At 33.0% G+C, this 24,107-nt stretch overlaps 1 protein-coding gene and 1 long non-coding RNA gene across 7 annotated transcripts in view; one reads left to right on the top strand and one right to left on the bottom strand.

Annotated features, from left to right (window-relative positions):
* LOC127724637 (uncharacterized) overlaps nt 1-24,107 on the bottom strand; it is a 640,225-nt gene that overhangs the window by 510,401 nt on the left and 105,717 nt on the right. For all 5 annotated transcript variants that reach the window (XR_007992624.1, XM_052231644.1, XM_052231645.1 and 2 more), the window contains exon 10: nt 11,607-11,691. Coding sequence is in view for 4 of the 5 variants with exons in the window: in XM_052231644.1 (XP_052087604.1) it covers nt 11,607-11,691 (85 nt within the window). In the remaining variant the exon portion in view is untranslated. The remainder of the gene's footprint in view (nt 1-11,606; nt 11,692-24,107) is intronic.
* Nucleotides 1-24,107, top strand: part of LOC127724793 (uncharacterized) — a 152,796-nt gene that overhangs the window by 30,973 nt on the left and 97,716 nt on the right. The window lies entirely within an intron of this gene.

Below are 24,107 nucleotides of genomic sequence, written 5' to 3'. Positions count from 1 at the left end.
TCAGATAAACCAACTCGGAAATACATGTACACCTTACAATCATTCAATACACCAAATATAGTTGACCTATTGCTTATAGTTTCTAAGAAACAGACTTAAACAGGAAAACTAAACATTGGCCAATGTACCATGAAAATAAGGTCAAGGTCAGAGGAACCATGCCAGACAGACATGTACACCTTATAATCAATATATGCATTAAATATAGTTGACCTATTGCTTATAGTATCTAAGAAACAAACTTAACCATGAAAACTTAACATTGACCAATGAACCATGAAAATGAGGTCAAGGTCAGATGATACCTGCCAGACAGACATATACACCTTACAATCATTTCATACAACAAATATAGTTGACCTATTGGTTATAGATTAAGAAAAACAGACCAAAACACAAAAACTAAACACTGAGCAATGAACCGTGAAAATGAGGTCAAGGTCAAATAAAACCTGCCAGACTGACATGTACATTGTAAAATATTTCCATACATCAAATATAGTTGACCTATTGCATATAGTATTAGAAAAATAGACCAAAACACAAAAACTTAACTTTAACCACTAAACCATGAAAATGAGGTCAAGGTCAGATGACACCTGCCAGTTGGACATGTTCACCTTACAATCATTCCATACACCAAATAAAGAAGACCTATTGCTTATAGTATCTGATATATGGACTTGACCACGAAAACTTAACCTTGTTCACTGATCCATGAAATGAGGTCGAGGTCAGATGAAAACTGTCTGACGGGCATGAGGACCTTGTAAGGTACGCACATATTAAATATAGTTATCCTATAACTCATAAGAGAGAAATTAACATTACAAAAAATCTTAACTTTTTTTCAAGTAGTCACTGAACCATGAAAATGAGGTCAAGGACAATGGACGTATGACAGACAGAAACTTCATAACATAAGGCATTTATATACAAAGTATGAAGCATCCAGGTCTTCCACTTGGAAAATATAAAGCTTTTAAGAATTTAGCTAACACTGCCGCCGCCGCCAGATCACTATCCCTATGTCGAGCTTTCTGCAACAAAAGTTGCAGGCTCGACAAAAATGAAAAAAAAATGGTAAAATTTATCATTTAAGGCCAATAACTCCTATAAAAAGTTGTCTAACAGTTTTGACATATATTGACAATTGGTAGAGCTCAATATTCTGAACATTTTTGTTCTTCTCTGATTTTCTCTATTTATAACGGTTTTCAAAATAATAGACAAAACTTGCATTTTATCCCTATGTTCTATTTTTAGCCATGGCTGCCATGTTGGTTGGCTGGGGGGTCATTGGACACATCTTTTAAACTAGATGCCCCAATAATGATTGTGGCCAAGTTTGGTTAAATTTGGCCCAGTAGTTTCAGAGGAGAAGATGTTTGTAAAAGTTAACGGACGTTGATGACGATGACGGACGACAACAACGACGGACCACGGATGCCAAGAGATGAGAAAAGCTCACTTGGCCTATTGGGCCAGGTGAGCTAAAAATGGTGTTCAACAAATAAATTTCATCATGCAGAATCAAACTTTTTCTTCAAATTTCACAAAAATATTTCATTGTCACTTGGAATCAATTTAAAATAGGAATTACATCTAATTTTTGTTAAAATCCTAGCAAAATAGATGTTGCTCAAATTTGTGATTTTTTTATAATAAAACCTAAGTTTTTATCACAACTTTCCCCCCACATTTTCATAGCAATTAATTTCAATTAAGAGTACTTGTCCTGACATTATGCTAATAAATCAGTTTTCCCTGAAATCTTAGCACAAAAGATGTGTCATATAATTTTTAATTAATTAAACAAACTCTTTTTTCCGGAATAAAAGGCCAATTTTAACAAAATATAATATGCACATCTTCATATTATGCACAACTTTGCACAATTTTATTAGCGTCCTACCAAAAGTTTTAGAATTTTTGCATTTACAACAATTATTTCTCAAAACAACTTTAAACAAAAAACATTTAACATTTATATATATAATATTCGCAACAATGCCAAATTTCTTTGTTCTCCTACTCATACTCATTATGGCAGGCAACAACAAACATGAACAACTAGGTAACAGACTTCTGACTAGAGACAGGCACATTGCGGTGTAAGTATGTTTTTGAGTGCTCAACCCTCCTTCTAACCTGGGACAGAGTGTAACAGCACAACATAATAATAATCTGTATAAAAGAACAGAGTTCCAATATCCCCTACATTGTATATATTTCATCTGTCCAAAGGCATTTACTAAAATAATACAAATAAATGGAGAATGTGTCCCCATGGACACAGATGATCCCCCTGCTTGCATACAACATTATAAAGGGAAATAACTCAGGAACAATAAAAGTGATGCTACCCAAATTTGTACTTGATCTGATTTTTGTGGTAATAAGCATTGTGTATAAGTTTCATAACATTTGGTTGAGGCAAACTTAAATTAGAGAACGGAAACTAAAAATTTTGTAATTTTTCCATTGATAAAGGGGCATAACTCTAGAACGGTTAGAGTGACACTACCAAAATTCAAACTTGATCTGTATTTTGTGGTAAAAAGCATTGTGTATAAGTTTCATAATATTTGGTTGAGACAAACTTAAGTTAGAGAAAGGAAACTAAAAATTTTGTAATTTTTCCATTTAAAAAGGGGCATAACTCTAGAACAGTTAGAGTGACGCTACCAAAATTTAAACTTGATCTGTATTTTGTGGTAATAAGCATTGTGTATAAGTTTCATAACATTTGGTTGAGCAAACTCAAGTTAGAGAACGGAAACTAATTTTGGGAAGTATGTACGTACGTACAGACAAACAAGGGTAAAACTTAATGCACCTACCGCTACGGAGGGGGCATAAAAATGTGTGCTTATTTAAACTTTAAACTCTGTCTGTAAGTTGTGGTTTTTAGCAACATGTATGAGTTTCATAAAATTTGAGTTTCATATAAATTATCCGTTATAAAGGGGCATAACTCTAGAACAGTAAGTGACTCACTGCCTAAATTCGAACTCTGTCTGCAAATTTTTGTTCTTAGCATTGTGTATAATTTTTATAAAATTTGGATGAGGCAAACATAAGTAAGAGTGCTGAAACGAACAAATTTGCAATTTTCCAAAGTTATAAAGAGGCATAAATCTAGAACAGTAAGTGACTTGCTGCCTAAATTCAGACTCTGTCTGCAAATTTTGATTCTTAGTATTATGTATGAGTTTCATAAAATTTAGATGAGGAAAACTTGTTAGAGTTCGGAAACAAACAAATTTGCAATTTTCTAAGTTATAAAGGGGCATAACTCTAGAACGGTACTTGACACACTGCCAAAATTCGAACTCTGTCTGCAAGTTTTGGTTCTCAGCAATGTGTTCAAGTTTCATTAAATTTGGATGTGGAAAAATTAAGTTAGAGTGCAGAAACGAAAATGGGACAGTCAGAAAGATAGACAGACAAAAAGACAGAAGGTCAAGGGTAACAATAAATGCCACCATTGCCTACAGCTGGTGCATAAAAACAGTTGATCAGCACTGATTTTTCAATGTGTCAGAGATATCACTGATATAAACCTTGAATATGAATTCCATAAATATTTTAGGGAAATGTAGGCTTGAGTGTGCTAACAATGAAATTTTCCTTATGATTATTATCTTAAAGGGGCATAACTCTTTAAAAAACAGTTGATTGACAATGATTTTTAAGCTTGTCTGAGGACATTGACGTTGACGGACTAGAACAACAGAAGACAGACGCCAAATGATGGCAAAATCTCATGTAGCCCTGTGAGCTAAAAATCATCATTTAGGAGCAAAACCTCCCATAAGGTTTAACTTAACATTTCATTTATTTGAAATTTTGTAGATCTCTGATTGCAAATTATTTTTGCTGTTTACAGTTTCTTTTTTCCTATTATAGCTTTCAACACAATAGGAAACAAGTACTATCTTTAAATAAAAGATATCTGATGCATTCAGATGTGAGCATAGAGTTTAATCTTTATCAGGTTTTTTTTTATCATAGTTAAAAGTAAATTGCTTCGCCGAGCGCAGCTGGATACAACTGCAGAGGTCAAACCCTGAACAGTTGGGGCAATAATGGACACAATATTCGCGCTTGATACAGGTCTGAATTTGGATTGTAATTCAATATTTGACACATAATAGGTTTCTGACACAGAATAACTGTAGTCAAAGAACTTAGAATTGGTTATATGATTTGAATTTATATTCAATTTTTTGCTTTTGTGAGGAGAAAAAATTGTTCCCACCCCCCACCACCAATTTTTTTTACACATCCCCCCCCCCCTCCAATTTTTTTTTTTTACCTCCCCGCCTTTTCCAAAAAAAACATTTTTCCATCAAGATATGGTCATAATCTCAATTCAAATTTCCAATGGAGTTTGCAACCATAATAACCCATTTAAATACATCATAAGTCTTAAAATAGAAAATGACATACATAATCATGGATAAAATTAATATACCTTAATCAACATTTTTAAAATTATTAAAATAGTAACTTCTAAAAATAAATTGACAGCTAATCACCTCAAGACAATACAACATTTCTTTATACATAATTTAAAAGCAGTGTAAGGGAGGTAATTCAAACACAACATTGTACTTTACCCTTTCACCGATAGCTGCCCAGACAGAAGCTACTCTGAGACGATGGCTTCCCTGGCTACTATTACTCAAGTGGGAGATCTTCATAATAAATGTCAATAAAAACTTGTCTGTAGTTATTTGTGTCTTTATTTCATTCACTAACACCATGTTCACAGTTTTGTTCATGTTTTGATAATTTTTCTTCATAAAATAATCAACTTTTCAAATTTTCGGCATTATTTAGGTGAAATTCTCAAAATTCTGCTCTTTGATCCAAAATCGTAATTTTTTCACCCAAAACGGCAAAATTTTGAAAAAATTTAAAGGGGCTGTACAAATTCCTTACACTGAACGATGTCCATTCCAAGTGTTTTGTACATAAAACGACATTTTATGTCAAAAAAGTATACCAGTTTGGCTTCAATTCTTCCATATTCTTTCAAAAAAAATGTTCCCTCATTTCAAATTCTCGTAAATTCCGTAAATTTCCTCTGATTTTAACACAGTTTTCAACAAACGGAAGCGCCATGTTTACACTTTCATCTGGGTATGCAAGAAAGAAAGATAACTCGTGTTTGCACTGTTTTGAGCGGGAAATATAAATGAGGTATTCCAATCCCGGTCAAACGGGACTCATCGTCAGCTGTCTGAAGCGTGAATCCCGGTAAACCAGGACTCATCGGCGAAAGGGTTAAGTAATTGTCCATTAACCAGGACACCCTTTTTTTTCTCATTCTTTTGCCCCTAATTTCTTAACGGTTTGAGCCATAACACCCAAAAGCCAATCATAACCATCCCTTTGTGGTATGGAAACTTGTGGTATAATTTCAGAGATATCCATACACCGTTCCACAAGTTATTGTCTGGAAACTAGAAAAATGCTTATTTGGGCCACTTTTTGGCCCCTAATTCCTAAACTGTTGGGACCATAACCCTCAAAATCAATCCCAACCTTCCATTTGTGGTTATAAACCTTGTGTTTAAATTTCATAGATTTCTATTTACTAATACTAGTTATTATTCGGGAACCAAATGTCTTTGGATGACGACGACGACGTGATACCAATGTACGACTGCAAAATTTTTTGTGGTCGTATAAAAATTGCACACAATTTGACGACAAAAGGCTGAAGATTCTAAAAGTTGAAGATATGCGCTTTTCTCTATAAAGAATAAAAAAAATATAATGCATGGTACTTAATTAAATGTATATATATATATATATATATATAGGTATTTTTCAGAGATAAAGAAGTACCTATAGCTGTGAAATAGTAGTTTCCAATCTGCAATGAATAACAAGCTTGAAACAGTTTGGATCAATGAAGAAATGTCAATTATAACTATATGTCAAGAACAACTTTAACAATTAGAGATACAACCTATTTCGGTGCGTATATCGGGGACAGACAGACGCCAAATGGAAGATGATCTATATAAAACAGCTTTTGACAAGTAATTAAATTTGACTATCTTTTTTTGAAGTATAATATTTTGTACTCTTGCAGATTATTATTAGGCAGTGGAAGCTTTAGTCGATAAGATATATATTTACAGCACTCGAGCCATTAAAAGCCAAATATTGACCTGGTAGATCTAATGAACCGGTCAGTGATATTTACGTACTCATGTATTAAAGGCTGAGCCTAGTGCAAAACCCAAACAATTTTACAGTAGTGATAATGACACCTTTGTTACCTTGACTTTATGTCCATAATGTTCTCCTTTTATTGTACCATAACTTTTTTTGTTGGTTTTTGTTCAATTCCGTTATTTCGTCCAATCAGAATAAAGATTTGTGACATCATGCATGCCATTACCATAGTGAAGCATCCTTTTTAAATGGGTCACCAACCGGAATTATACTGACTGCGTCAGTAAATTTTAAGAACAACATGTTGTCAACAAGTCATTTAAGAGCAATAACTCCTATAAGGAGATGTTAATTTTTTTCTATAATATTGGCATTTTTTGCAGATCTTGCTTTCCTATTCATTTTTGCTATATAAAGATTTCATCTACATGTATTACGATTAAAAAATAATTGGCAAAAATTTTTAAAATTATCAATTAAAGGCAATAACTCCTATCATGGGGGTTCATTAAACATTTCTTTCAAATTGGCATTTTTGTAGATATAAATGTATTGCTGATCATTTTTGCTGTGTACAGTTTTTGTCTGTTTACTAGTTTCCAAAATAATAGGTAATAAAATGCTCCGCTGGGGCGCAGCTTGATACGACCGCAGAGGTCGATCCCTGAACAGTTGGGGCAAGTATGGACACAACATTCAAGCTTGAAACAGCACTGAATTTGGATTGTAATTAAATATTTGACACAGCATAGGTTTCTCACACAGAATGAAAGTAGTCTAAGAACTTAAAATTTTTTAATTTACCTATTCAAACCATATCATTATTATTTGCTTTTATATATAAATCAGAAATAACCAATTTAAAATGGAAAATTTTAAAGAAAAAAAAGGAAAAAAAAATCCCCCCCCCAAATTTTTTGAAACCCCCTTATGATTCATCACCCCCAAACTCAATCCCATCTTTCCCTTTGTGGTATGGTACCTTGCAGTACAATTTCAGAGAGATCCATACACTTGAACACAAATTATTGTCTGGAAACTAGAAAAATGCTTGGGTTTTTTGCACCTTTTTGGCCCCAAATTCCTAAAAGTTTAGGGCAATTACCCCCACACTCAAACCAAGCTTTCCCTTTGTGATATGGAACCTTGCAGTACAATGTCATAAAGATCCATACACTTACACACAAGTTATTGTCATGAAACTAGAAAAATGCTTGTTTTTTTGCCCCTTTATGGCCCCTAATTCCTAACATTTTGAGACAATTACCCCCAAAAACAATCCCAGCCTTCCCTTTGTGGTATGGTACCTTGCAGTACAATTTCAGAGAGATCCATACACTTGAACACAAGTTATTGTCTGGAAACTAGAAAAATGCTTATTTTTGGCCCCTTATTCCTAAACGTTTTGGGCAAGTACCCCCAAACTCAATTCCAGCTTTCCCTTTGTGATATGGAACCTTGTAGTACAATTTCATAAATATCCATACACTTACACACAAGTTATTGTCATGAAACTAGAAAAATGCTTGTTTTTTGCCCCCTAATTCCTAAAATTTGGAGGCAATTACCCCCAAAATCAATCCCAGCATTCAAACCCTCAATCAGCATCATTTAACAGTAATATCTAAAAATGGAAATTACATAATAAAGGTATTAAAATAGAAAATGACATCATAGTCATGGCTAAAAATAAACAAAATCCTTAATCAGCAACATTTTACAGTAATATCTAAAAATAAAATTCCTTTGTAACCATAAAAGCCCATTTAAATACATCATGACAGATATTAAAATAGAAAATGACATCATAGTCATGGCTAAACATAGCAAAAACCTTAATCAGCATCATTTAACAGTAATATCTAAAAATAAAAATTTCTTTGCAACCATAAAAGTAAAATAGAAAATGACATCATAATCATAGCTAAAAATAAACAAAAATTTTTTTTATTACCAAATTTTAAATGGAGTTTATTAAACTAAAACAATAAATTTGCAACCATAAAACCCCATTTAAACACATCATAAAAGTATTAAATAATTCAACTACATCATAAGGCTATAAAAATAGAAAATGACTTCATAGTCAAGGCTAAAGGTAAACAAAAAACCTTCATCAGCAAAATTTTATATTGGCAAATTTCCAATGAAATTTATTATACTAAAATTGTTGGCAAATTTCCAATGCATTTATTAACAATAAAGTTATTGGCAAATTTCCAATTTACATAATTTAAAAGCAGTGTAAGTGAGATATTTAAATGAGTTTGAATTACCAACCTTACACTGCTTTTAAATAATGTTTTGTACTTATTTGTCTATTAACCTGGAAACCCTTGTTTTTTCACCTTTTTTTCCCTTATTATTTAAAGGTTTGAGCCATAACCCTACCCCAAAGCCAATTCTTAAATTCCAATGTAACCTAAATTTACAATATACATAACTTCAATTTAAGTTTTTGATAAAATCAAACCACATCATTATTATTTGCTTTTATATCTAAATCAGAAATAATTAACCAACTTTAAGTGGAAAATTTTCACACATCACGCCCCCCCCCCCCCCCCCCCCCCCCCCCCCAAACTCAATCCCAGCCTTCAGTTTGTGGTATGGTACCTTGCAGTACAATTTCACAGAGATCCAATTACTTAAACACAATTAATTGTTGGAAACTAAAAAAAAATGCTTATTTTTAACCCCTTTTTTAGCCCCTTATTCCTAAACATTTGAGCAATTATCCCCCAAACTCAATTCCAACTTTCTCTTTGTGATCAGAATTAACCAACTTAAAATGGAAAATTTTAAAGAAAAAAACAAGGAAAAAAAATCCCCCCCCCCCCCAAAATTTTTTGACCCACTTCCCTTTGTGGTATGGTACCTTTAAGTACAATTTCAGAGAAATCCATACACTTGAACACAAGTTAATGTCTGGAAACTAAAAAAATGCTTATTTTTGCCCCCTTTTTTGGCCACTTATTAATAAATGTTTTGGGCAAACATTTTACAATAATATTTAAAACTGAAATTAATTTGTAACCTTAAAATTAAATAGAAAATGACATCATAGTCATAGCTAAAAATAAACAAACTATTGGTAAATTTCCAATGGAGTTTATTATATTAAAACAATAAATTTGCAACCATAAAAGCGCATTAAAATACATCATAAAAGTATTAAAAAAAATTTAACTACATCATAAGGCTATTAAAATAGAAAATGACATCATAGTCAGACTAAAGGTAAACAAAAAACCTTCATCAGCAAAATTTTATATTGGCAAATTTCCAATGAAGTTTATTATACTAAAATAATTGGCAAATTTCCAATTTACATAATTCAAACATAGTGCAGGTGAGATATTTAAATGAGTTTGAATTACCAACCTTACACTGCTTTTAAATAATGTTCTTTACTTAATTATTTGTCTATTAAAATGGAAACCCTAGTTTTTTAACCTTTTTTCCCCTTATTCCTTAAACGAAAAAAAATAATTACCCCTTTTTTGACCCCCCCCTATGATTCATCACCCCCCCTTCCCCCCCAAACCAAGCTCAATAACAGCCTTGCCTTTGTGGTATGGTACCTTGTAATACAATTTTAGAGAGATCCATACACTTGAACACAAGTTATTGTCTAGAAACTAAAAAATGCTTATTTTTCACCCCTTTTTAGGCCCCTTATTACTAAACGTTTTGGGCAATTACCACAAAACTCAATTCCAGCTTTCCCTTTGCGAAATGGAACCTTGTAGTAAAATTTCAGAAAGATCCATACACTAACATACAAGTTATTGCCATGAAACTAGAAAAATGCTTGTTTTTTGCCCCCTTTTGGCCCCTTATTCCTAAAATTTCGAGGAAATTAACCCCAAAATCAATCCCATCATCAACCCTTTGTGATATGGAATCTTGTAGTACAATGTCAAAGAGATCCATACAATAACACACAAGTTATGTCTGGAAGTTACAAAAATGCTTATTTTCGGCCCCTTTTTGGCCCCTAATTATTTAACTGTTGGTACCATAACCCCCAAAATCAATCCCCACCTTCCTATTGTGGTATTGAACCTTATGGTAAAATTTCATAGAGATCCATTCACTTAAACTAAAGTAAGAGTGCGAAAACCATTGTGTATTCGGACGACGACGCCGACGACGACGACGACGACGACGACGCCAACGTCATACCAATATACGACCACAAAATTTTTTTGCGGTCGTATAAAAATGCTTAAAGGGTCTATAAGTTTTTTTTAGTAATATTGGCATTTTTGTAGAAATTCTATTGCTGTTTACAATTATTTGTCTTTAATTTTAAAGGTTCCTTGCAGACATTAAAATTTTATTCATCTTCAAATCAAGTTTTTGTTGAAAAAAGATGAAGCAGTAAAAAATTAATGACATCTCTGAAGGTAACAAGTACGTTAAAGGCCAATCTCACAGATTTTTATGAAATTTTGCAATTAATTAGAGCACGTGGAACTGCATATGAATACCGAAAAAATATGTAAGTATCTTTCAAATTTGAATAAGTATATTCCAAATTTGAAAGTTACTTACATATTTTTTCGGTATTCATATGCAGTTCCACGTGCTCTAATTAATTGCAAAATTTCATAAAAATCTGTGAGATTGGCCTTTAACGTACTTGTTACCTTCAGAGATGTCATTAATTTTTTACTGCTTCAAAATACCTATATATAGATATTTAGAAAATTGAATATTCTGTAGAAAGGAGTACATATGTATAAAATGTATGTAAATATCGAAAAAAATATTGAAAAACTTGACTTTAAATTGTCTTTTCTAAAAAACGTTTTCCTACAAACTTTCTTTAAAATTGATATGCTATTGCCCCTTTATTTTCAGTTATATTGATAGGAAAGTTATAAGGGGTCACTAAATTTATTTTTGCTGTATAAATCATTCATGCATCTCTGTAATCTCTGAGAACATGGTAAAACATAAGATTTCTAGCCAAAAAGTCACGATTATTTTTGCCTTTTCCATGCTTTTTCCAAGCTGTAATGAAGATTTAACTATTCATACTAAAAAAATGTTTCGGTGACCCCCAATATATAAATAAAGTGCAAGTTTCAGTAGCAATAACATATAATTTTTTTTTTAATTCGTAGGACAGGATTTCAAGAAATTTTAAATTTAAGTCAAAATTGCATAACTTTTTTTACGATATTTACGAGTATTCTATACATTTGTACTACTATTTTCTGGATATTTAATTTGCAATAACTCAGTATCAAATTTCTATGTAGCTTTTTCAATGTTCGTGTTCAGTTCATCATGCTCTAGTTGTATGCAAATTTTTTTTTAATTCTGCGAGATCATCCATTTACGTACCCGTTACCTTAAGAATTTACTACATTGTAGTACAAAATATTCAAACTTACATATAAGGTTTTTGATCCTGTATTATCTGCAGAAATTTTAACCTCAACATCTGGTCACTCTCACTGATTTCTAAATTTTCTCTCTCTGTAAATAAATAATTTTTAGATAAAGGATTATTATGTAAACAAATGTTTTCCTTTACTTTTGAATAATAAGAGTAAAATTCATACAACTGCTGATTTTTGTCTGAAAGACTAACATCATTTGATTCCTTCATATTTCTTGTATGAAACAACCCTTTGATGTATGAAAACAACCAAAGAATATAGAACTGTTAAATCAGCTCACCTAATTGATTAACACTATTTGTGCACATAGTTGAATGTTATTGTACTTAATAATTTGATAATTATAAAACTAGTTGACATGATATATTGTAAATATCAAATTTTTTATAGACATACCGGGGGGTATATATATAGCAACAAATTATTAAATAAATGTGGATTGTGTCCACATGTGGACACAGATGATGCCCCCGCTTGCATATCATATAGTTATAAAGGGACATAACTGAAGAATGGTAAAAGTGACGCTACCCAAATTTGAACTTAATCTGAGTTTTGTGGTAATAAGCATTGTGTGTAAGTCTCATAACATTTGGTTGAAGCTAACTTAAGTAGAAAAGAGAAACTAAAAATTCAGCAATTTTTCTATTTGTAAACACGCATAACTCTAGAACGGTTGTGTATAAGTTTTATAACATTTGGTTGAGACAAACTAAAGGAAACGAATAATTCAGCAATTTTTATGTTTATAAAGGGACATAACTCAAGAATGGTAAAAGTGACGCCACCAAATTTTGTACTTAATCTGTATTATGTAGTAATAAGCATTGTGTATAAGTTTCATAACATTTGGTTGAGACAAACTAAAGTGAGAAAACAGAAACAAAAAATTTGTACTTGATCTTAGTTTTGTGGTAATGAATATTGTGTATAGGTTTCATAATGTTTGGTTGGGGCAAACTTAAATAACAGAATGGAAACTAAAAATTTTCTAATCTTTCAATTTATAACCCAATAATGGTTAAAGTGACAGTACCCAAATTCAACTTGATCTGTGTTTTATCAGTGGAAGTCAAAATTAAACATTGCATTGTATAAAGCATTGATTGTAGTTGATTCAACTATAATCATGGACAAAGGAAGATAACTCCAATTTTAAAAATTACTTGATATTTAGAAGAATATAAAAATTTTGCTATTTTTCCATTTATAAAGGGGCATAACTCTAGAATGATTAAAGTGACCCCACCAAAATTCAACCTTGATCTGTGTTTTGTGGTATTAAGCATTGTGTATAAGTTTCATAACATTTGGTTGAGGCAAACTTAAATTAGAGAACGGAAACTAAAAGTTTTGCAATTTTTCCATTTATAAAGGGGCATTACTCTAGAACGGTTAAAGTGACGCCACCAACATTCAAACTTGATCTGTGTTTTGTGGTAATAAGCATTGTGTATAAGTTTCATAACATTTGGCTGAGGCAAACTCAAGTTAGAGAACGGAAACCAATTTTGGGACGTACGTACGTACAGACGGACAAGGGTAAAACTTAATGCCCCCACAGCTACGGCGGGGGATAATAAAAACAAAATAAATTCAATTCCATATCAAATATAAACAAGCATTCTGTGAGTATTGCCTGGCAATACATAGCCCACTACAAGTCAAAAATTCATTGTATTGGAACAAAATGCTAACTTGATCTAGAACTTGTCATGGTGTAAACTATATAACAAATATCAAGTCAATATCCTGAAGCATGACGAAAAAAAAATGTGGAAAATTGATTATTTGAGTGAATTTTCTAAGTCCAAGGACCATAACTCTGCACAAAATCATTAGACAGGACCAAAATTCGAACTTGGTCTATAACTTGATGATAAAACAATACATCAAATATCAAATCAATATTGTCAAGACAGACAGACAGACAGACGGACGGACAGACGGACGGACGGACGGATGGACGGACGGACGGACGGACAGGGACCGGGACCGGGACCAACACCAGGACCAGGACCAGGACCAGGACCAGGACCAGGACAGGACAGGACAGGACAGGACAGGACAGGACAGGACAGGACAGGACAGAACAGAACAGAACAGAACAGAACAAGAACAAGAACAAGAACAGAACAAGAACAGAACAGAACAGAACAGAACAGAACAGAACAGAACACTGATGTGCATTGTGGGATGGTCAGTCCTTATTTTCATTTTAACAACATCACTCAGTACATCACAAGAATACTACAGTCAAACCACTTTAAGTCGAAGTTGAAGGGACCAGACAAAAGTATTCAACTTATCCTCAGTTTGACTCATTCAAGGTCTATCCCGCCGTCATAAATTTGGCAGGCATGAAAAACAGTATGAGATTTGTGTAGACTAGTTATTTAAAACAGTGTGCCATTTTTTTCATATGACAATTTATGACTGTGTATACATCCTCCATATTTTGTGTGTGTATTGCCTCTATAAAAAAAATGTAAATAGATTAAATGAAGTTAATTCTTTACTAAGCAAACTAGTGAAAACTGACATGTCAGCAAGGACCCAGCTTGCTTATTTTAATGTAAGGCAAAGCGAGCGATGCATACAAAGCTTTATAGGTTGCCAATTTCCTTAAATTTTGACACAAGCAACTAATTTAGGATATGTTCTAGATTAATATATGTTTTGTAAAAATCCATGCCCTATGACATGTATTTGGTTGGCATTTTCATAAATGGTGGGCCATCAATAATTTTGACAGAGAGAATCATTTTGTAAATGAGAGGCGAAAGATACCAGAGGGACATTCAAACTCATAAGTCGAAAATAAACTGACAACACCTTGGCTAAAAAAGAAAAAGAGCAACAGACAAACAATAGTACATAAAACAAAGAAAACTAAAGACTGAGCAACACGAACCCCACCAAAAACTGGGGGTGATCTCAGGTGCTCTGGAAGGGTAAGCAGATCCTGCTCCACATGTGGCACCCGTCACGTTGCTCATGTTAGTACAAACCTGGTAATAAGTCTAATTTGGTAGGTCACATTCATGAAAAGGGGACAGGATTGTAGTTACAACACTAGGAACATATATATATCCCCTATCATCTGTGAAACGGATATTCCATAACGATCAACCAACTTTTGATGGTGTCCGTAAAATTTAGGAAGGGATGATTTCAACTTCACTATTTGGAACTCTTGGTTTAAAAGCTTCCTTGTGAGCAGCAACCCTCTATCAAGGAAATCATAATAGGAAATATAAGCCGGGGAATATTGTATCAATTGGGAGATATATACTCCGTATGCAGGCGCTGCTGGAATGTTTCTATCACAATTGGGAAGCTGAAATCATCTCTTTTGTCGTAAAGTTTTGTTTTCAACCAACCCTTATTGTCAATGTCTAGATGTAAGTCCAGATATGAGGCAGACTTAACTGTGTCCTTTGTAATGATACCTTTTTCATTTAAAACCTTGCCAGAAGTATGATTCTCAGATATTATCTTTTTTAACAAAAACTGAGTTTTTTAACACAATTTTGACACCAAGAAACAAATTGGAATGCATATCATGCCTACATTCAATATCAGTTTTTGCTAAAATCCTATTATAAGAAAGACATTTCTCAAAATTTGTGATTTTTAAAAAAACAAAGTTTTTTCCAAAATCAATGAGCAGAATTTTACCAAAATATAATATGCACATCTACATACTATGCACAACACATCATTGGCCTCCTACCTATACTTTTTGAGTTTTTGCATTTTTGCATTTACAAACATTGTTGACAGACAGACAGATGGACAAAGTGAAAACTATAAGGCTATGCATCCTTGATGCTGGGCCCAAATTAACTATCAGTCACTATAAATTATGGTATCACTCACGGATGAAACAAGTCCTGAAAGATCACTAATGAGGCTCACCATAAACATGTCATTTTAACAAACAAGTATGTTTACACACCTTCAATTACTTATGAAAATGATAAGGTTACACAAGAAAAGCATCCAATTTAAGTTTATTTTTCGTAATTTTGTAGTAACTGTTTCAAACTTCAAGACACCTGGGTCACTTTACATTTACAGGACTATAAAATTTACTTGACTTGACTGAGAAATCAAATCAACCAAGTTCGACTCATAAGAAGTTAAAATGCATCAATCAAAAGAGAATTTTACCGGGACCAAAAAATTACCTAGACTCATCAGAGTTTTTGATACAACTGAGTTCAACAACAAAGTTTGACTGTATTTGCTATATTTGATTTCAGTTGGTTTTTCAAGATTCACTCTCGACAGTTAAATTTTTAATATTTAAAACACTTGGCAAGCCTCGCGTTTTAAATTTGAAAATTTAACTGTCTCGAGTGGATAAGTATCGTATCACACTCGATGCAGTGGTAGAATCTATATTTATCTGGTTCTTACTATCTAGAGAACTTTTCTACATATCTTCTACCAGACCAATTCGGCAGTTCTGTTTAGGTTCTTTTAATTTTGATGCTTATAAATATACATAATATATGAAGTTTTCCACATTTTTGGTCTTAAGCATTCAGGAACATGTGTCATATATTATGAAATTGGTATCATACATGTATATGGAAACCCACAGCTGTCATGTATAAAAAACTTACAAAAAGTTATGCTCTAGTTTAAAGTAAAGTAAAGGTAAAACTGTGCTGTGCGAAGATGACTCGAGTCAATAAAGCTTACTTTAATTACAATATGCTAAGTTGAATTTATACTATTGTAATGGATGTGATCTGATAGTCTGACTTCACAAGTTTCAGTTTAGCATACCTGTCAACTGACCCGGATCCTGCGGGTGTGACCGGAGATTTTCACAATTCTGAGGGGTCACCCGGAACACCCGCCGGGTGACCAAATAACCCTGCAATTCAGAAAATAACCCGTTTTCACCCAGATTCCTTAGCCTTCAGACTGATTAGATATAAAGTGATTTCAATGAAATACATACGTAATTCTTCCTGGACAAGAAGTTCAACTAGCTGTGTAAACTCAGCTCAATTGACCCATTTCAGTGCATGGCTTCACTTGACAGCTTTGGTGTCAAACACACTGTTAATTAACACCAATTACTTTAGCTTTAGGTCGTAAATAATATGTGTATTTCAAAGTTGTTTTAAAAACAATTTGAGTTACTTCCCCTTTTTTATCAATTCACAATATACTCCTTAAACTTATGTTTTTTTTGTAAAAAGATTAATCTAAAATGAATTGAAAGCACAAACATATCAGAATAATACTTTTACTTATTGTTCTAAGGTAGAACAATTAAAAAATAAAAATTTTGAAAATTACTTTTTTTCATCTATACCTCTTTCAATTGTTTAACTTTATTTTATTATACTCTAATATCTGCCTATGATATGTTCTACGAAGGTCATTAAATACTTCCAGTAGTAGATATGTTCTACTGTTTAATAGCTGCACAAATGTATGAATTAGCACATTGTATGTCATGGAATGAATATGAACAGGAATAAAGGCAATGTAACACAAATCTATCAATGGCCTCCAGGTGCAATGAAATAATAATATGTACAACTTTAAATAACTTAACCCTGTGGACATGTTTTAGAAACTTTGATATAAATTATAAGAAAAATGTCCCCTAAATACTGAAATTCAGCTTGAAGTTCGTACGCGTTATGACCTGAGATTTCATTCTTCTATGCAGGTCATCACCTGCATTTTCATTATCATAGGTTGACAGGTATGGATTAGTATTTTCTTAATTAAAGGTTTGTTTTATGTTTAATTTGATTAAGACATGCTAAAACTTAAAGTAGCTTTATTAATATAAAAGTATTCACATTTCATATTACTTTATATATTTGACGGATATTCATTTAGTCAATATTTCCTCAATAACATATTAAAAATACACATCTTTAAAAGTTATCAGTTTTTATCTAAAACTTGAACAGGTAATATATGAGCTGGCAGTATTCTGACACCTTCCTTGTATATATAGCTTGCAGGAACCATTGCTTCCTCGGAGTAAATTTTCAGCAACTACATTTGCATTATTTTGATACGATTTACTAAATTCTAAAACACAACACGAAGTATACAGTTACATTTACTTTTCAAACTTAGTCTTTGAATAACTATTTTATTTGAATTCATTTGACTTGAAATACTTTTCTTTTCCATTTCGTTTGCAAACTAATACTATTTGATTACATTTCATTTTTGAACTTAACTTTGGAAATACCTTTTTTTTTTTCATTTGACTATGTTTTATTTCAATGTTGTATATTTGTAAATAAATTGTTGAGTTCTACTTGATTTATGTCTTTCAGCCAAAATCTGAAATCAGGTATCCTGAGGATCGAATAGGGACGAAGTACTAGCCACTACACGTCCTGGGAGGTGTCGACGCCAACCCCCTCCTGTTACACTATGTTGACTTGCCATTGCTAGTGTTAAGTTGCGACAAGCCACAGTTTTGTGGTGATATGCTTGTTACATCAGACCTGCCAACTTTTGAAAATCTCCATGGGGGATTTAGTGCGCGACCAGATTTTTAAAGGTTACAATTTTTGCGGTGTTTCTGTGTGCATTGTTTTTTACTCTTGAAATAGTCTCATATCTCTTCTTTTTTCTTTTGGTATACTGATGATGAGCTAATAAGCCTTGATTTCTTTTATTTGCATGATTCTTGTACTTATTAATTGGCAAAATAACTTAATAGAGAAAAATGGCCTTAAAAAATAAAGGATACAAAGTGAAGACCCCCCCCCTTTCCAAAGACCTTCTTATCTTTGCACCATGACTCAAAAGACCTAAACCAAAATGTCCTAAAGTCAGAAGGATGAAGACAGATTTTGTGTTAGTCTATCAGTATTAATGAGAAAATGGATAAAATTTTAGTTATCTTTCTTTGTGTTCAGAGGTGCTCTTACAGGCGGAGGCTTATACAAAGTAGAAGTGAATACAAAATGGCGTTGATTTTAAATCAGAACTGGACAAAAACACGTCTGATTTCAAAAATTTTAACGAATTTCAAGATAAATGCTGTTTTTGTAATGAGTTCATTACAGTTTTCGTCTTTCAGTTAATTACAATTTTGTTAGGAAACTACGATAAACGTTGCAAATGTGATGGTATGATAAATTGATTAAAATTGAAATGCCGACTGACCGATTCTGTTTACAAATTAATTAATTTTGGGGATTGTTATATATGACCCATCAGATAAGCAGATTACATGTAACAACAAATTATGACACCTGTTGTGACCGTTGATTAGCGCAGGGTCGTAAACTTGTCATAAATATGTTGCCAGGTAAAATTATAAATTTATAGAAATTGATCAGAAAAACTTCAAAAACTGTAGCCAATATTTTTTTCGGATATATTTTGAGAAAATCAGGATTTTGACTTGTTTTACGATCCCGATATCAGGATTCGGGTTGAGGCATGAAAATCGGGATAGTTGGCAGGTCTGTTACCTTGGGTTGATACTACCCAGTACATAAAATGTTGACATTGAAGGACGTAAACTTGCTACTTGAAAATACTTGGTTCTTTTTCATTTGAATTGTTTCACAATTTTTTATTTCTTTGCCTTTTATAGCTGACAATGCAGTATGGAATTTGCCCATTGTTAAATAATTATAATAATGATAAACTTTATTTCAAGAGAGTTAGCTCAATAAGAACAGAGACTTTTTTGAACTTGATGCATTTGACTGATTGTTCCTTTTTTAACTTCAAGGCCACACATTGTCCTGTTGTTGCTTAAATCTGCTTCATTTGGACTCGATTAGATGTCTCATTTGCAATCATACCACATTTGCTTACATTATATTAGTCATCTATTATATGTTATGGTAACAAATAAAATGAAGAGGTTGAACTTTATGATGTTGACTTGTTAAATATAATGATAATGTCAGGTTAAGGTACCACAAAGTTATATCAGTGTAATGTCTCTATTAGCCTATTGTAGAATATATATATCGACTAGAAACAACCTGATGTAAATTTGAAAGAACATGACATTAAGCTAAGATAACACAATGCTAGAACATTATAATGTCACAATTGGCTTACCATGCAGTGAGTTGACTTGAAACTACTTACCCTTCCAGAGCACCTGAGATCACCCCCAGTTTTTGGTGGGGTTCGTTTTGCTCAGTCTTTAGTTTTCTATGTTGTGTTTTGTGTACTATTGTTTGTCTGTTGGTCTTTTTCTTTTTTAGCCATGGCGTTGTCAGTTTATTTTCGACTTATGAGTTTGAACTATCTTTCGCCTCTCTTTTGAAAGAAATTAAATTAATTTTCTTACATATTATCATTTTCAATCTTTTTACATTTTAATTTTTATTTAAATGTTCATGAAACATCTATACTACTAAAATAAGGAGGTCCAATTTGTAAGCTGGCATGACGTAAAAACAACGAATCAAAGAATTCAACTTTATATATAACTAATATAGGACAATGGTGTTGATTAAAATTTACACTATTCCAGGCCCTTTTGTTTTCCACATAATTAATATTACCAATAATTAACTAGTTCCGTGTCCAATCCGATACCAATACCAATAGTATATGTCACAAGTAGTTTCCCGTTGAAGTTCTCCTTTATTCTAACCTCCACTATCTGGAGTACCACTACTATATTGTAGCTGGGACATAATATATTAGTAAAACAGTCCCAAATTGTAGTGAGAAAACCAAGACAGACTCAAACAGAAAGATTGCTCACCTGCATCTTCAACAATAGCCTTTTTTTTTGTAAAAATTATCATGAAAGGGCAATAACTCTATAAAGAGTTAACTGACAATTTCAGCCATGTTGACATATTTGTAGATCTTGTCATGCTGATCATTTTTCTTTCTAAATTTTTTATCTACATTTGTATCTATTACACTTTTCAAGATAAAAGGCAAAAACTCTCAAAAAGGTAAAAACATCTTAAAAGAGAAATAACTCCACTAACGAGTTGACTCAAGATTTCAGCCTTGACGGTTTATTTGTAGATCTTGTCTTGCTGATGATTTTTGCTATTTAAAATTCTAGTTATCTATTATAGTTTTTAAGATATAAGGCAAAAAGGCAAAAAATTGGTAAAAATCGTCATTGAAGAACAATTACTCCAATAAGGAGCTGTTTGATGATTTCAGCCATGTTGACTCATTTGTTGATATTGCCTTGCTTATCATTTTTCCTAAACAAATTCTCTATATCTATTATAGTTTTTAAAATAATAGACAATAAACAGCTGCGCCATGAGCGCATGATACACCCGTCGTCTTGTGTGTGAATTTTTATGCAATAAGCATAAATAGTTTCTGACATACGGCGTGACATGCGAAAACCCCCCTTTTTTTTTACAAAAAACTCAATATCTCTAAAATAAAATTTTGAATCAAAACCAAAAAGTATACAGATCTTTAGATTAATATTACTAAGAAGTGTGTAAAATTTTAAGCAATAATCATAAATCATTTTTGAGATACGGCGCGACATGTGAAAAACCCCTCCCCCTTTTTTTTTACAAAATACTCAATAACTCAAAAATAAAATTTTGAATCATCACCAAAAAGTATACAGATCTTAAGGTTAATATAACTAAGAAGTGTGTAAAGTTTTAAGCAATAGTCATAAACTGTTTTTGAGATACAGCGCGACATGTGAAAAACCCCTCCCCCTTTTTTTTACAAAATACTCAATAACTCAAAAATAAAATTTTGAATCATCACCAAAAAGTATACAGATCTTAAGGTTAATATAACTAAGAAGTGTGTAAAGTTTTAAGCAATAGTCATAAACTGTTTTTGAGATACGGCGCGACATGTGAAAAACCCCTCCCCCTTTTTAAACAAAATACTCAATATCTCTAAAATAAAATTTTGAATCATCACCAAAAAGTATACAGATCTTAAGGTTAATATAACTAAGAAGTGTGTAAAGTTTAAAGCAATAATCATAAATTGTTTTTGAGATACGGCGCAACATGTGAAAAAAAACACACACCTGTTTTAGTTACTAAGTCCCGTAACTCAAAAAGTTTTAATCTTATTATCACCAAAAAGTATACAGATCGTTTGACCATCAAAAGAAACAACTATGTTAAGTTTCATGAAATTTGGATAAGTCATTCTCAAGTTACGGTGCGACATGTTTACGCCGGACAGACAGACGGACAGACAGACAGACGGACAGACAGATGGACAGACAGACAGACGGACGGACGCCAGACATTTGTATACCATAATATGTCCCGTCAAAAATTTGACGGGCATATAAAAATGAAAAACAAGAGGCTCTCAAGAGCCTGAATCGCTCACCTGAATTTCAGAGGAGAAATGTTAGCAATCTTGATGAACAAATTATTTATAATTGTCTTTAAAGGGCAATAACTCCATAAGGGGTCAATTGACAATTTTTGTCATATTAACTTTTTTGTAGATCTTACCTTGCTGAACATTATTGCTGCTTACAGTTTATATATATCTATAATAATATTCAAAATATTAACAAATAAAATGCTTCGCAGAGCGCAGCCTGATACGACCGCAGAGGTCAAACCTTGAACAGTTGGGGCAAGTTTGGACACAATATTCAAGCTTGATACTGTCTGAATTTGGATTGTGATCAAATTTTTGACATAATATAGGTTTCTGACACAAAATAAATGTGGTCAAAGAGCTTAAAAATTTGAAATGGGACATTCATTTTACCTAGAATGGTCTGATATCCAAAATCTAACAACATGGTTAGATTCAGCATATAAAAAAACACCAAAAATTTAATTTTAGTTGAAATCAATCAAAAGTTTAATTTTGGACCCTTCAAACCTTAATGTGGACTAATTTGAAAAGAGGACCCAAAATAAAAAATCTAAATGCACAATAAGATTCAGCAAATCATACAGCCGCAATAATTCAGTTTTTGATGAAATCAAACAAAGTTTAATTTTGGACCCTTTTGACCTCCATGTAGACCAATTTAAAAATGGGGCCCAATATCCAAACTAGAGGCTCTCAAGAGCCTGTGTCGCTCACCTGACTCTACTTTGGTTTTAGAAATCATGTAAAGATATATAATAAAAATCATAACAGATACCCAAATAATGATTGAGGCCAAATTTTGATTAATATTGGTCCCGTTATTTAATAAAATATCCTGGTGGCCATCTTGAACAGTAAATCGGCAACAAAGTAGCAACACTTGGTCAGCACTTCATAAGGAACATTCATGCCATGTTTGGTTTCATTCCATTCAGTGGTACTCTAAAAGAAGACATTTGTATGTATTTCCCATAGGGTCCTATGTTAAACTAAGCCCCCCCCCCTAGCGGCCATCTTGGATGATGGATCGACTGCAAAGTAACAACACTTGGTCAGCACCTCATAAGGAACATTCATGCCATGTTTGGTTTCATTCCATTCAGTGGTTCTCTAAAAGAAGACAATTGTATGTATTTCCCATAGGGTCCTATGTTAAACTAAGTCCCCCGCTGTCGGCCATCTTGGATGATGGATCGGCTGCAAAGTAACAACACTTGGTCAACATCTCATAAGGTACATTCATGCCATGTTTGGTTCCATTCCATTTATTGGTTCTCTAAAAGAAGACATTTTTATGTATTTCCCAAAGGGTCCTATGTAAAACTAAGTTCCCCGCTGGCGGCCATCTTGGATGATGGATCGGCTACAAAGTAACAACACTTGGTCAGCATCTCATAAGGAAGATTCATGCCATGTTTGGTTTTATTCCATTCAGTGGTTCACTAAAAGAAGACATTTGTATGTATTTCCCATAGGTCCTTTGTTAAACTAAGTCCCCTGCTGTCGGCCATCTTGGATGATGGACCGACTGCAAAGTAACAACACTTGGTCAGCACCTCATAAGGAACATTCATGCCATGTTTGGTTTCATTCCATTCAGTGGTTCTCTAAAAGAAGACATTTGTATGTATTTCCCATAGGGTCCTATGTTAAACTAAGTCCCCCGCTGGTGGCCATCTTGGATGATGGATCGGCTACAAAGTAACAACACTTGGTCAGCACCTCATAAGGAACATTCATGCCATGTTTTGTTTCATTCCATTCAGTGGTTCTCTAAAAGAAGTCATTTGTATGCATTTCCCATAGGGTCCTATGTTAAACTAAGTCCCCCGCTGGCTGCCATCTTGGATGATGGATCGGCTACAAAGTAACAACACTTGGTCAGCACCTCATAAGGAACATTCATGCCATGTTTGGTTTCATTCAGTGGTTCTCTAGAAGAAGTTCAAAATGTAAAAAGTTAACGCCGACAACGACGGACGACGGACGACGGACGCCAAGTGATGAGAAAAGCTCACTTGGCCCTTCGGGCCAGGTGAGCTCAAAAGTAATACAAGGTAAGAACCCCCAAAAATTAAATACTTTAAATTAATCCTATTTAAATTGGTTAAAAGATTTGTATTTATTTTCAGTTGAAGATTTCTTGCTATTGCACAATAC

Source organism: Mytilus californianus, unplaced genomic scaffold, assembly GCF_021869535.1.
Source record: "Mytilus californianus isolate M0D057914Y unplaced genomic scaffold, xbMytCali1.0.p SCAF_14, whole genome shotgun sequence".
NCBI lineage: Eukaryota > Metazoa > Mollusca > Bivalvia > Mytilida > Mytilidae > Mytilus > Mytilus californianus.
Note: the sequence above shows the minus strand (reverse complement) of the source record. Positions and strands in the feature narration are given on the sequence as shown.